The sequence below is a fragment of the Pseudorca crassidens genome, chromosome 7, assembly GCF_039906515.1.
Source record: "Pseudorca crassidens isolate mPseCra1 chromosome 7, mPseCra1.hap1, whole genome shotgun sequence".
Classification (NCBI taxonomy): Eukaryota; Metazoa; Chordata; class Mammalia; order Artiodactyla; family Delphinidae; genus Pseudorca; species Pseudorca crassidens.
Genome location: NC_090302.1, coordinates 30,846,101 through 30,858,591, shown reverse-complemented (window position 1 = coordinate 30,858,591; position 12,491 = coordinate 30,846,101). Strand labels below are relative to the sequence as shown.

Genomic DNA, 12,491 nt, shown 5'->3' with positions numbered 1-12,491 from the left:
TCTTTTGAGTTTAACCAAGCTAATATAAGTGAAATAACAGATTACTGCCCACTTCTTGCTCTAGTTTCCTATTAACTTTTAAAACTTATAGACTCCAGTCCCCTCCATTTTTCTCTCTTTTCCTTCTCTATGCTCTCTAAATCTTCCCCTCTTAGGAATAGCCCTTACATTTGCCCACATATTTTATTAATTATTTTAATTAACAAATTTGACCTCTATTGGGCATATCTTTCCTCTACAAATAAAGAAGAAGTCAAGGGCTTTGACCTGCTACCAAAGGGTTCTGAACTAGCCAAGAACTACAAATGTGGTCACAGTAACCGACAAAATACTTTTTCTTGGGCACAATTTCTACTTTCAGAATTTGGCCAACACCAAATCTCCCACCAATTCCCTTCCCCTCTCAACAAATAAACAGGGGTCCTTGAACTAGCTATAGAATGGAGCATTAGTGGGATTTTTCATGACAAGAAAATAAAAGCACTATCTCCATAAAACTATGAGCCCTTATTTATTTGAGGTGATGGACAAAGCATTTCAAAATTACAAACTTAAGGAAACTATTAGTAAATTTAACTTCCTTAGTTTTAAGGACTGCTGATCAGCCAAATACTCTATAAAAAACTTTCAAGCTCAAGCCACTAACTTGCAATAGACTTATGCTACACATAAAACTGATGAAGAATTATTAAAGAGAATACATAAAGAATTCCTTAAAAAATCAATTTATAAAAATCTCAGTTGAATGTAAGAAAAAGACTTACACAGGAACTTTACAGAAGAGGAAACACAGTATAAGCATGTGGAAAAAAAGGCTTAACCTCATTAGTCATCAGAAAAATGCAAATTAAAATCATGGGATATGTTTAGACCTACAAGATTGGCAAAAATTAAAAACTCTGAAAACAAGAAGGGTGGGTTAGGAAGTGGATCACCAAGACTCGAACTCTACTAGAGGAATGTAAATGGGTGCAACCACTTTAGAAAGCATTTTGGCACTATCTACTAAATGTGACAATACAAATAACTTTTGAATCTGCAATTTCATTTCTAGGGATATACCCAAAAGAAATGTGTGCATAAGTGCATCGAGAAATATGTACAAAAATATCTATAGCAGCATTTTTCAAGATATTAAAAAAGGAAACTAAATATCTATTAACAATAAAATGAATGAATAAATTTTGGCATATACAGTGGCATACTATAAAGCAATAAAAATAAATGAGTCACAGCTACATGTAAGAACCTGGATGAATCTCAACAAACTTAATACTGAGTGTTAGATGCCAGTCATAAATGAATACACATAAATAAATATACATAAATGAATCTTATAAATTTATACGTGCTAACGTAAAACTATAGAGCATACTTTTAGAGTAATTCTTCAAACAAAAGCAAGGAAGGGATTACCAAGCTTCAGGATTGTGGTTAAAAATTATTAGTGTAGTTCACATTGACAGACTGCAAGTAAATGGAGGAAAAATAACATACCATGAAACAGTAAGCAAAAGAAACCCAAAGTAGCTATAGTAATGTCAATAAAGTAGATTTCAAGACCAAGAGTACTATCCAAGATAAAAGGTAGTGAGACAAGATCATAAAAATCATAAATCCTAATAAAGGATTTCAAAATATATGGAGCAAAATTTGACATACTTAAAGGTAGGAATAGACAATTCCATAATCATGGTTGGAGATTTTAACATCCCTCTCTCAGCAATGGATAAAACAACTTAACTAAAATCAGTAAAGTCATAGATTTCAACAACACTATCTGTAACCTTGACCTAATTGCTATTTGTATAACACTAAACCCCACAACTTCAAGTGCACAAGGTATGTTCAGCAAGACAGGCCATAAACTGTGTCATAAAATTAATCTTAGTAAATGTAAAAATATTGAAATCGTAGATTTTCTTTTACCACAATGGAATTAAATTAGAAATTAATAACAATAGGATATCTAGAAAATCCCCAAATGTTTGAAAATTAAACACACTTCTAATAATTCGTGGGTCAAGGAAGAAACAACATCAGAAATAGAAAATACTTCAAACTGAATAATAATGGAAGTACAATATAAAAAATTTGAGGATAAAGTTAAAGCTAAAAAGGGAAGTTTATTATTTTAATAGTTATATTAGGAAAGCAGGTCTTAAATGGCCTAAGGCTTTACCTTAAGAAGCTAGGAAAAGAAGAAAGTAAACTCAAAGTAAGTAGAAGGAACTAATAACAGCACATACCAATGAAATAAACAATAGAAAAAAATTAACAAAGACAAAAATTGGTTCAACTTCAAGCTAGACTGGTCAAATTAAAAACAAGAGACAATACAAATAACAAATACCAAAAATGAAAGATGGCTTATCATTGCAGATCACAGCAGACATTAAAAGGAAAATGAGATTATAACAACTTTATGCCAACTAATCTGACAACTTAGATGACATGAATACATTCCTTACAAAATAAAATTTACTGAAAAATTGTTTCAAGTAAAGATTAAGTAGACATGATAACAAAATGTAAAGCATGAACCAGGAATAGATCCTGGATCAGGGGGTGAAATTGCTATGGAGCTCATTACTGGGACATTGTTGAAATATGAATATGAATAGTGTATTATTAGTGTTGCATCAGTGTTAAATATTTAGAACTTGATATTCCATGAGAGAAGGAAGCAGAAATTTGATGGCAGCTGCAGTCTGCTCCTGTACAACTAAGATTAACACTGGAATTCTATGGAATCAGAAGTTAACTTTACTGACTACTTCTGAATTCATAAACCATTCAAGTAAAACCTTTAGGACCTTTGCACTGTGAAACAACCTAATTAAAATGAAAGTAATTGTAGATAAGATTTATTTCATGCATGCAGATATGATTGAGTTAAAGGTACCTGTCACTTTATACTGTAGGATGCACAAAACACATAGTAATGGGATTACAAATCAAAGAAGCAGGACTAAGTTGGCCATTCCTAGGTTTAGGGTCAAGACATTTACAGTGGGAGGAGCTTCAAGACGGTGGAAGAGTAAGACGCGGAGATCACCTTCCTCTCCACAAAAACATCAGAAATACATCTACGTGTGGAACAGCTCCTACAGAACACCTACTGAACGCTGGCAGAAGACCTCAGACTTCCCAAAAGGCAAGAAACTCCCCACGTACCTGGGTAGGGGAAGAGAAAAAAGAAAAAACAGAGACAAAGGAATAGGGACGGGACCTGCACCAGTGGGAGGGAGCTGTGAAGGAGGAAAGGTTTCCACACACTAGGAAGCCCCTTCACGGGCGGAGACTGCGGGTGGCGGAGTGGGGAGCTTCGGAGCCACGGAGGAGAGCACAGCAACAGGGGTGTGAAAGGCAGAGTGCAGAGATTCCCACACAGAGGATCTGTGCCGACCAGCACTCACCAGCCCGAGAGGCTAGTCTGCTCACCTGCCGGGACGGGTTGGGGCTGGGAGCTGAGGCTCTGGCTTAGGAGGTCAGATCCCAGGGAGAGGACTGGGGTTGGCTGCGTGAACACAGCCTGAAGAGGCAACTGCGCCACAGCTAGCTGGGAGGGAGTCCAGAAAAAGTCGGGTGCTGCCAAAGAGGAAACAGACTTTTCCTTGCCTCTTTGTTTCCCGATGCACCAGGAGAAGGGATTCAGAGCACTGCTTAAAGGCGCTCCAGAGGCAGGCGCGAGCCGTGGCTATCAGAGCGGACACCAGAGACGGGAATGAGACGCTAAGGGTGCTGCTGCCGCCACCAAGAAGCCTGTGCGCAAGCACAGATCACAATCCAGACCCCCCTCCCGGGAGCCTATGCAGCCCGCCACTGCCAGGGTCCTGTGATCCAGGGACAACTTCTCCAGGAGAACACACGGCACGCCTCAGGCTGGTGCAACGTCACGCCAGCCTCTGCCGCCGCAGGCTCGCCCCGTATCCGGACCCCTCCCTTCCCCAGGCCTGAGTAAGCCAGAGCCTCCGAATCAGCTGCTCCTTTAACCCCGTCCTGTCTGAGCGAAGATCAGACGCCCGTAGGCGACCTACACGCAGAGGCGGGGCCAAGTCCAAAGCTGAACCCCGGGAGCTGTGCGAACAAAGAAGAGAAAGGGAAATCTCTCCCAGCAGCCTCAGGAGCAGCGGATTAGAAAGAGAAATTTCTCCCAGCACCCTCAGGAGCAGCGGATTAAATCTCCACAATCAACTTGATGTACTCTGCATCTGTGGAATACCTGAATAGACAACGAACCATCCCAAATTGAGGAGGTGGACTTTGGCAGCAAAGATATATATATATTTTCCATTTTTCTCCTTTTCTTAGTGTGTATCTGTATGCTTCTCTGTGTCATTTTGTCTGTATAGCTTTGCTTTTACCATTTGTCCTAGGGTTCTGTCTGTCCGTTTTTTTGTTTTGTTTTGTTTACTTTAAGAAAATTTTTTCTTAATATTTATTTTAATAACTTTATTTTATTTTACTTTATTTTATTTTCTTTCTTTTCTCCCTTTTATTCTGAGCTGTGTGGATGAAAGGATCTTGGTGCTCCAGCCAGGCATCAGGGCTATGCCTCTGAGGTGGCAGAGCCAAGCTCACGACACTGATCCACAACAGACCTCCCAGCTCCACGTACTATCAAACGGCGAAAATCTCCCAGAGATCTCCATGGCAACGTCAAGACCCAGCTTCACTCAATGACCAGCAAGCTACAGTGCTGGACACCCTATGCCAAACAACTAGCAAGACAGGAACACAATCCCATCCATTAGCACAGAGGCTGCCTAAAATCATAATAAGGCCACAGACACCCCAAAACACACCACCAGACGTGGACCTGTACAACAGAAAAACAAGATCCAGCCTCATCCACCAGAACACAGGCACTAGTCCCCTGCACCAGGAAGCCTACACAACACACTAAACCAACCTTACCCACTGGGGACAGACACCAAAAATAACAGGAACTACAAACCTGCAGCCTGCAAAAAGGAGACCCCAAACACAGTAAGTTAAGCAAAATGAGAAGACAGAAAAACACACAGCAGATGAAGGAGCAAGGTAAAAACCCACCAAACCTAACAAATGAAGAGGAAATAGGCAGTCTACCTGAAAAAGAATTCAGAATAATGATAGTATAGATGATCCAAAATCCTGGAAATACAATAAAACAAATACAAGAAACGTTCAACAAGGACCTAGAAGAACTAAAGAGGAAACAGTGATGAACAACACAATAAGTGAAATTAAAAATTCTCTAGAAGGGATCAATAGCAGAATAACTGAGGCAGAAGAATGGAGAAGTGACCTGGAAGATAAAATAGTGGAAATAACTACTGCAGAGCAGAATAAAGAAAAAAGAATGAAAAGAATTGAGGAGAGTCTCAGAGACCTCTGGGACTACATTAAATGCACCAACATTCGAATTATAGGGGTCCCATAAGAAGAAGAGAAAAAGAAAGGGACTGAGAAAATATTTGAAGAGATTATAGTTGAAAACTTCCCTAATATGGGAAAGAAAATAGTTAATCAACTCCAGGAAGCACAGAGAGTCCCATACAGGATAAATCCAAGGAGAAACAAACCAAGGCACATATTAATCAAACTATCAAAAATTAAATACAAAGAAAACATATTAAAAGCAGCAAGGGAAAAACAACAAATAACACACAAGGGAATCCCCATAAGGTTAAAAGCTGATCTTTCAGCAGAAACTCTGCAAGCCACAAGGGAGTGGTAGGACATATTTAAAGTGATGAAGGGGAAAAACCTACAACCAAGATTACCCTACCCAGCAGGATCTCATTCAGATTTGTTGGAGAAATTAAAACCTTTACAGACAAGCAAACGCTAAGAGAATTCAGCACCACCAAACCAGCTTTACAACAAATGCTAAAGGAACTTCTCTAGGAAGGAAACACAAGAGAAGGAAAAGACCTACAATAACAAACCCAAAACAATTAAGAAAATGGGAATAGGAACATACATATCAATAATTACCTTAAATGTAAATGAATTAAATGGTCCAACGAAAAGACAGACTGGCTGAAAGGATACAAAAACAAGACCCGTATATATGCTGTCTATAAGAGACCCATTTCAGACCTAGGGACACACACAGACTGAAAGTGAGGGGATGGAAAAAGATATTCCATGCAAATGGAAATCAAAAGAAAGCTGGAGTAGCAATTCTCATATCAGACAAAATAGACTTTAAAATAAAGACTATTACAAGAGACAAACAAGGACACTACATAATGATCAACAGATCGATCCAAGAAGAAGAGATAACAATTGTAAATATTTATGCACCCAACATAGGAGCACTTCAATACATATGGCAAATACTAAAAGCCATAAAAGGGGAAATCGACAGTATCACAATCATAGTAGGGGACTCTAACACCCCACTTCCACCAATGGACAGATCAACCAAAATGAAAATAAATAAGGAAACACAAGCTTTAAATGATACATTAAACAAGATGGACTTAATTGATATTTATATGACATTCCATCCAAAAACAACAGAATACACATTCTTCTCAAGTGCTCATGGAACATTCTCCAGGATAGATCATATCTTGGGTCACAAATCAAGCCTTGGTAATTTTAAGAAAACTGAAATCGTATCACGTATCTTTTCCGACCACAACACTACGAGACTAGGTATCAATTACAGCAAAAAAACTGTAAAAAATACAAACACATGGAGGCTAAACAATACACTACTTAATAACTAACAGATCACTGAAGAAATCAAAGAGGAAATCAAAAAATACCTAGAAACAAATGACAATGAAAACACAATAACCCAAAACCTAAGAGATGCAGCAAAAGCAGTTCTAAGAGGGAAGTTTATAGCAATACAATCCTACCTTAAGAAACAAGAAACATCTCCAATAAACAATCTAACCTTACACCTAAAGCAATCAGAGAAAGAAGAACAAAAAAACCCCAAAGTTAGCAGAAACAAGGAAATGATAAAGATCAGATCAGAAATAAATGAAAAAGAAATGAAGGAAACAATAGCAAAGATCAATAAAACTAAAAGCTGGTTCTTTGAGAAGATAAACAAAATTGATAAACCACTAGCCAGACTCATCAAGAAAAAAAGGGGAAGATTCAAATCAAAAGAAGTAGAAGTGAAAAAGGAGAAGTAACAACTGACACTGCAAAAATACAAAGGATCATGAGAGATTACTACAAGCAACTCTATGCCAATAAAATGGACAACCTGGAAGAAATGGACAAAATCTTAGAAATGCACAATCTTCTGAGACTAAACGAGGAAGAAATAGAAAATATGAACAGACCAATCACAAGCACTCACATTGAAACTGTGATTAAAAATCTTCCAACAAACAAAAGCCCAGGACCAGATGGCTTCACAGGCGAATTCTATCAAACACTTAGAGAAGAGCTAACACCTATTCTTCTCACTGTTCCAAAATATAGCAGAGGGAGGAACACTCCCAAACTCATTCTACGAGGCCACCATCACCCTGATACCAAAACCAGACAAAGATGTCACAGAGAAAGAAAACTACAGGCCAATATCACTGATGAACATAGATGCAAAAATCCTCAACAAAATACTAGCAAACAGAATCCAACAGCACATTAAAAGGATCATACACCATGATCAAGTGGGGTTTATGCCAGGAATGCAAGGATTCTTCAATATACGCAAATCAATCAATGTGATACACCATATTAACAAACTGAAGGAGAAAAACCATATGATCATCTCAATAGATGCAGAGAAACCTTTCGACAAAATTCAACACCCATTTATGATTAAAACCCTCCAGAAAGCAGGCATAGAGGGAACTTTCCTCAACATAATAAAGGCCATATATGACAAACGCACAGCCAACATCATCCTCAATGGTGAAAAACTGAAACCATTTCCACTAAGATCAGGAACAAGACAAGGCTGCCCACTCTCACCACTATTATTCAACATAGTTTTGGAAGTTTTAGCCACAGCAATCAGAGAAGAAAAAGAAATAAAAGGAATCCAAATTGGAAAAGAAGTAAAGCTGCCACTGTTTGCAGATGACATGACACTATTCATAGAGAATCCTAAAGGTGCTACCAGAAAACTACTAGAGCTAATCAATGAATTTGGTAAAGTAGCAGGATACAAAATTAATGCACAGAAATCTCTAGCGTTCCTATACACTAATGATGAAAAATCTGAAAGTGAAATTAACACTCCCATTTACGATTGCATCAAAGAGAATATAATATCTAGGAATAAACCTACCTAAGGAGACAAAAGACTTGTATGCAGAAAATTATAAGACACTGATGAAAGAAATTAAGGATACAAATAGATGGAGAGATATACCATGTTCTTGAATTGGAATAATCAACATTGTAAAAATGACTCTACTATACAAAGCAATCTACAGATTCAATGCAATCCCTATAAAACTACCACTGGCATTTTTCACAGAACTAGAACAAAAAATTTCACCATTTGTACGGAAACACAAAAGGCCCCCAAATAGCCAAAGGAATCTTGAGAAAGAAAAATGGAGCTGGAGGAATCAGGCGCATTGACTTCAGACTATACTACAAAGCTACAGTAATCAAGACAGTATGGTAGTGGCACAAAAACAGAAATATAGATCAATGGAACAGGATAGAAAGCCCAGAGAGAAACCCACACATATATGGTCCCCTTATCTTTGATAAAAGAGGCAAGAATATACAGTGCAGAAAAGACAGCCTCTTCAATAAGTGGTGCTGCTAAAACTGGACAGGTACATGTAAAAGTATGAAATTAGAACACTCCCTAACACCGTACATAAAAATAAACTCAAAATGGATTAAAGACCTATATGTAAGGCCAGACACTATCAAACTCTTAGAGGAAAACATAGGCAGAACACTCTGTGACATAAACCACAGCAAGATCCTTTTTTACCCACCTCCTAGAGAAATGGAAAGAAAAATAAACAAATGGGACCTAATGAAACTTCAAAGCTTTTGCACAGCAAAGGAAACCATAAACAAGACAAAAAGACAACCCTCAGAATGAGAGAAAATATTTGCAAATGAAGCAACTGACAAAGGATTAATCTCCAAAATTTACAAGCAGCTCATGAAGCTCAATATCAAGAAAACAAAGAACCCAACTCAAAAATGGGCAGAAGACCTAAATAGACATTTCTCCAAAGAAGATATACAGTCTGCCAACAAACACATGAAAGAATGGTCAACATCATTAATCATTAGAGAAATGCAAATCAAAACTACAATGAGATATCATCTCACACCGGTCAGAATAGCCATCATCAAAAAATCTGCAAACAATAAATGCTGGAGAGGGTGTGGAGGAAAGGGAACCCTCTTGCACTGTTAGTGGGAATGTAAATTGATACAGCCACTAAGGAGAACAGTATGGAGGTTCCTTAAAAAACTAAAAATAGAACTGCCATATGACACAGCAATCTCACTACTGGGCATATACTCTGAGAAAACTGTAATTCAAAAAAGTCATGTACCAAAATGTTCACTGCAGCTCTATTTACAATAGCCAGGACATGGAAGCAACCTAAGTGTCCATCAACAGATGAATGGATAAAGATGTGGCACATATATACAATGGAATATTACTCAGCCATAAAAAGAAATGAAATTGAGTTATCTGTAGTGAGATGGATGGACCTAGAGTCTGTCATACAGAGTGAAGTAAGTCAGAAAGAGAAAAATACCGTATGCTAACACATATATATGGAATCTAAAAAAAAAAAAAAAAAAAGTCATGAAGAACCTACAGGCAAGACGGGAATGAAAACACAGATCTACTGGAGAATGTACTTGAGGATATGGGGAGTGGAAAGGGTAAGCTGTGACAAAGTGAGAGAGTGTCATGGACATATATACACTACCAAATGTAAAATAGCTAGCTAGTGGGAAGCAGCTGCATAGCACAAGGAGATCAGCTCAGTGCTTTGTGACCACCTAGAGGGGTGGGATAAGGAGGGTGGGAGGGAGGGAGACGGAAGAGGGAAGAGATATGGCAACATACGTATAACTGATTCACTTTGTTATAAAGCAGAAACTAACACACCATTGTAAAGCAATTATACTCCAATAAAGATGTTAAAAAAAAAAGTATATGTACAAGGTGGGGTTCACTGGAGTATTGTTTATATGTGCAAAACATAGAACCAACCTGTATGTTCAGGATGAATTAAATAGCATGTATCTTTCAATGAAGAATCAAGCAGTAATTCAAAATGACTCTGGAGAAATATACTTATTAACAAAACAAATACATATTTTAAGAGAGAAGTAATAAACCAATATGTATTGTATTATACAAAACCACTTTTGTAAAAATACATATTTTAGGTGTCAATAATTTCATCACCATGTGAAAGTTTTTTTAAATTTTGGTTATCTGTGTTTTCTAATGTTTCTACAATTAACTTCTACGTTGTATGTGTGTAATTAAAAACAAGTGTAACAAGAAAAAAAATTAATTTTTAAAAAAAGACAGAGTGGAATGACTTCTGAGTAGGAAGGCGTTTTATGGCACACACTCAAAAAACTAGAAAAGCCAAATTAAAAAATAACATAAAAGCAAAAAACTGGCAACAATTTAAAATCCAGTAATAGAATATTGGTTGAATAATTATGTAACATGCATTTATGGAATAATATGCTATTAATCAAATCTATTATTCTTAAGACTATTTAAAGATGAATAGAAATACTCATGGTGTGAAGGGGTCACAGGACAGGATGTCATAGCAAATTTTAAAATACAGGAAAAAAGGGTTTTTTCACTTGTTAATATACAAGAATGTTAGGTGATTATCTGGTGGATGGAAAAGGTATTTTTTCTCTTTCCCAATTTTCTAAAAAAAAGTGCTACTTTTATAAATGACACGTTAAAATTAAAAAGAGAGGGAGAAGTTTCTTTTATGCTGCTTGAAATATATACTGTTGTTAAAAAGGAGACAAACCCAAAATGAAGTCATTTGTGCTAAGCCACAGGGCAGCAAACCCAGACAATATCTAACCTCATCATAGACTCGACCTTCCCCAGGAGTGTGACCTTTAATCAGCCAATCTGGAATTTCCTGGTCAGCGCTAGGAGGTAATCCAGATAGACTCTATCCATTCCCCTTAAAGAGGGTGATCTTGCCTAAAACAATGCATTTTTGCTAGTAATTTCCTTTTTTCTGCTTCCTCTCTGCCTTTAAAAACCTTTGCTTTTCTGAAGCTCAACAGAGCAGCTCTCTATTGCTGGAGGGGATGCTGCCTGATTCATGAATCATTTAATAAAGCCAATTAGAATCTTCTAATTAATCAGTTGAATCTTTGTTATTTAGCACTGTTTGTGTAAGACCATCCATTCTACTAACCTGAATCTCTATTTTATTAGTTTTTATGTAAGCATACACACTGAGTTCAACGGCCCAACAGAGTAAAACTGCTAACACTTTTATATAGTAATCATTTAATTTTTTAAAAAGTAAACCTTTTATATGTTTTTAGTTATCTCAGGAAACAAGTTAGCAAACCTAATTTAATCTTTCCAGGAAAACTATAGGTCATTGTTCTGATATATTATATTGGGCTGTAAACCAGTGATGCCCTCTAGAGTTATTGATGAATGTGCAGTTTACCTTCCCTACCAGCTAAACGTTCCAGGACTGCGGTTGCAGGGGGCAGTACTTGTCTCCCACCTCAATACTAGCTTCTAGGGTCATGGTACTCAAAACATCATCAGAATAACCTAGGGGCTTTATAGACAATTTCAGGACCCACTTTTGACCTACAGAATCAGAATCTGCATTTAAAAAAGATCCCAAGTGATTCATAAGCACATTAAATTTTGAGAAACTGCTCCAAGTTATGAAGGAGTAATTTCTTTGGCCCTAACATTTACATGAATGCTGGCTTTGCAGCTCTCCACATGAAACCAAGTGCTTTTGCACACTGCCCTCACCATCTCTTACTTCCACCTTGCCCTTTGCACATTTTTCTGTGTCTCCAGATTAGAAGTAAAAGTTGTGTGGGAAACGAGATAATCAAATCCTGTATATAAAATTCAAATGTTTCCACGCTGAACCCATTTCACATAGAAGCAGAAGGGATAAACAGCTCTAATGTTTAAGTTCCAGGGCTCCAAACACTTTGACATTCCAGGTACTTCTGAAGATCTTCAATGTAGAGGTTATTGAAAATCTAATTGTCCACTGATGACATTTATAGGGCATGACCATACTGTAACTTATTTTTCTAATAAACATACCAGAATTTATATATCCAACTAATTTCTTCCCTCTTCAAAGGAGTCACCCTAGAAAAGAAAATAAATACAATTTCCTTTGTTTAAAACCTATCACTTTTCTTTCATAATTATCTGTAGTCAAGATAAAATATAAGCAATTCCTTCTTCTTGTGTCATTACTCTCTAGCCATATCTAAAGTCTGAAAAAGAATAATTCCTAATTTTATCACTTTCTCATTTTTTA

At 37.1% G+C, this 12,491-nt stretch overlaps 1 protein-coding gene across 1 annotated transcript in view; it reads right to left on the bottom strand.

The window, feature by feature from the left end:
• Nucleotides 1-12,438, bottom strand: part of BAAT (bile acid-CoA:amino acid N-acyltransferase) — a 48,250-nt gene extending 35,812 nt beyond the window's left edge. The window contains 2 exon segments of the mRNA XM_067745469.1: nucleotides 12,269-12,300; nucleotides 12,428-12,438. Coding sequence (XP_067601570.1) covers nucleotides 12,269-12,300; nucleotides 12,428-12,438 — 43 coding nt within the window.
• Nucleotides 12,439-12,491: the final 53 nt, after the last annotated feature.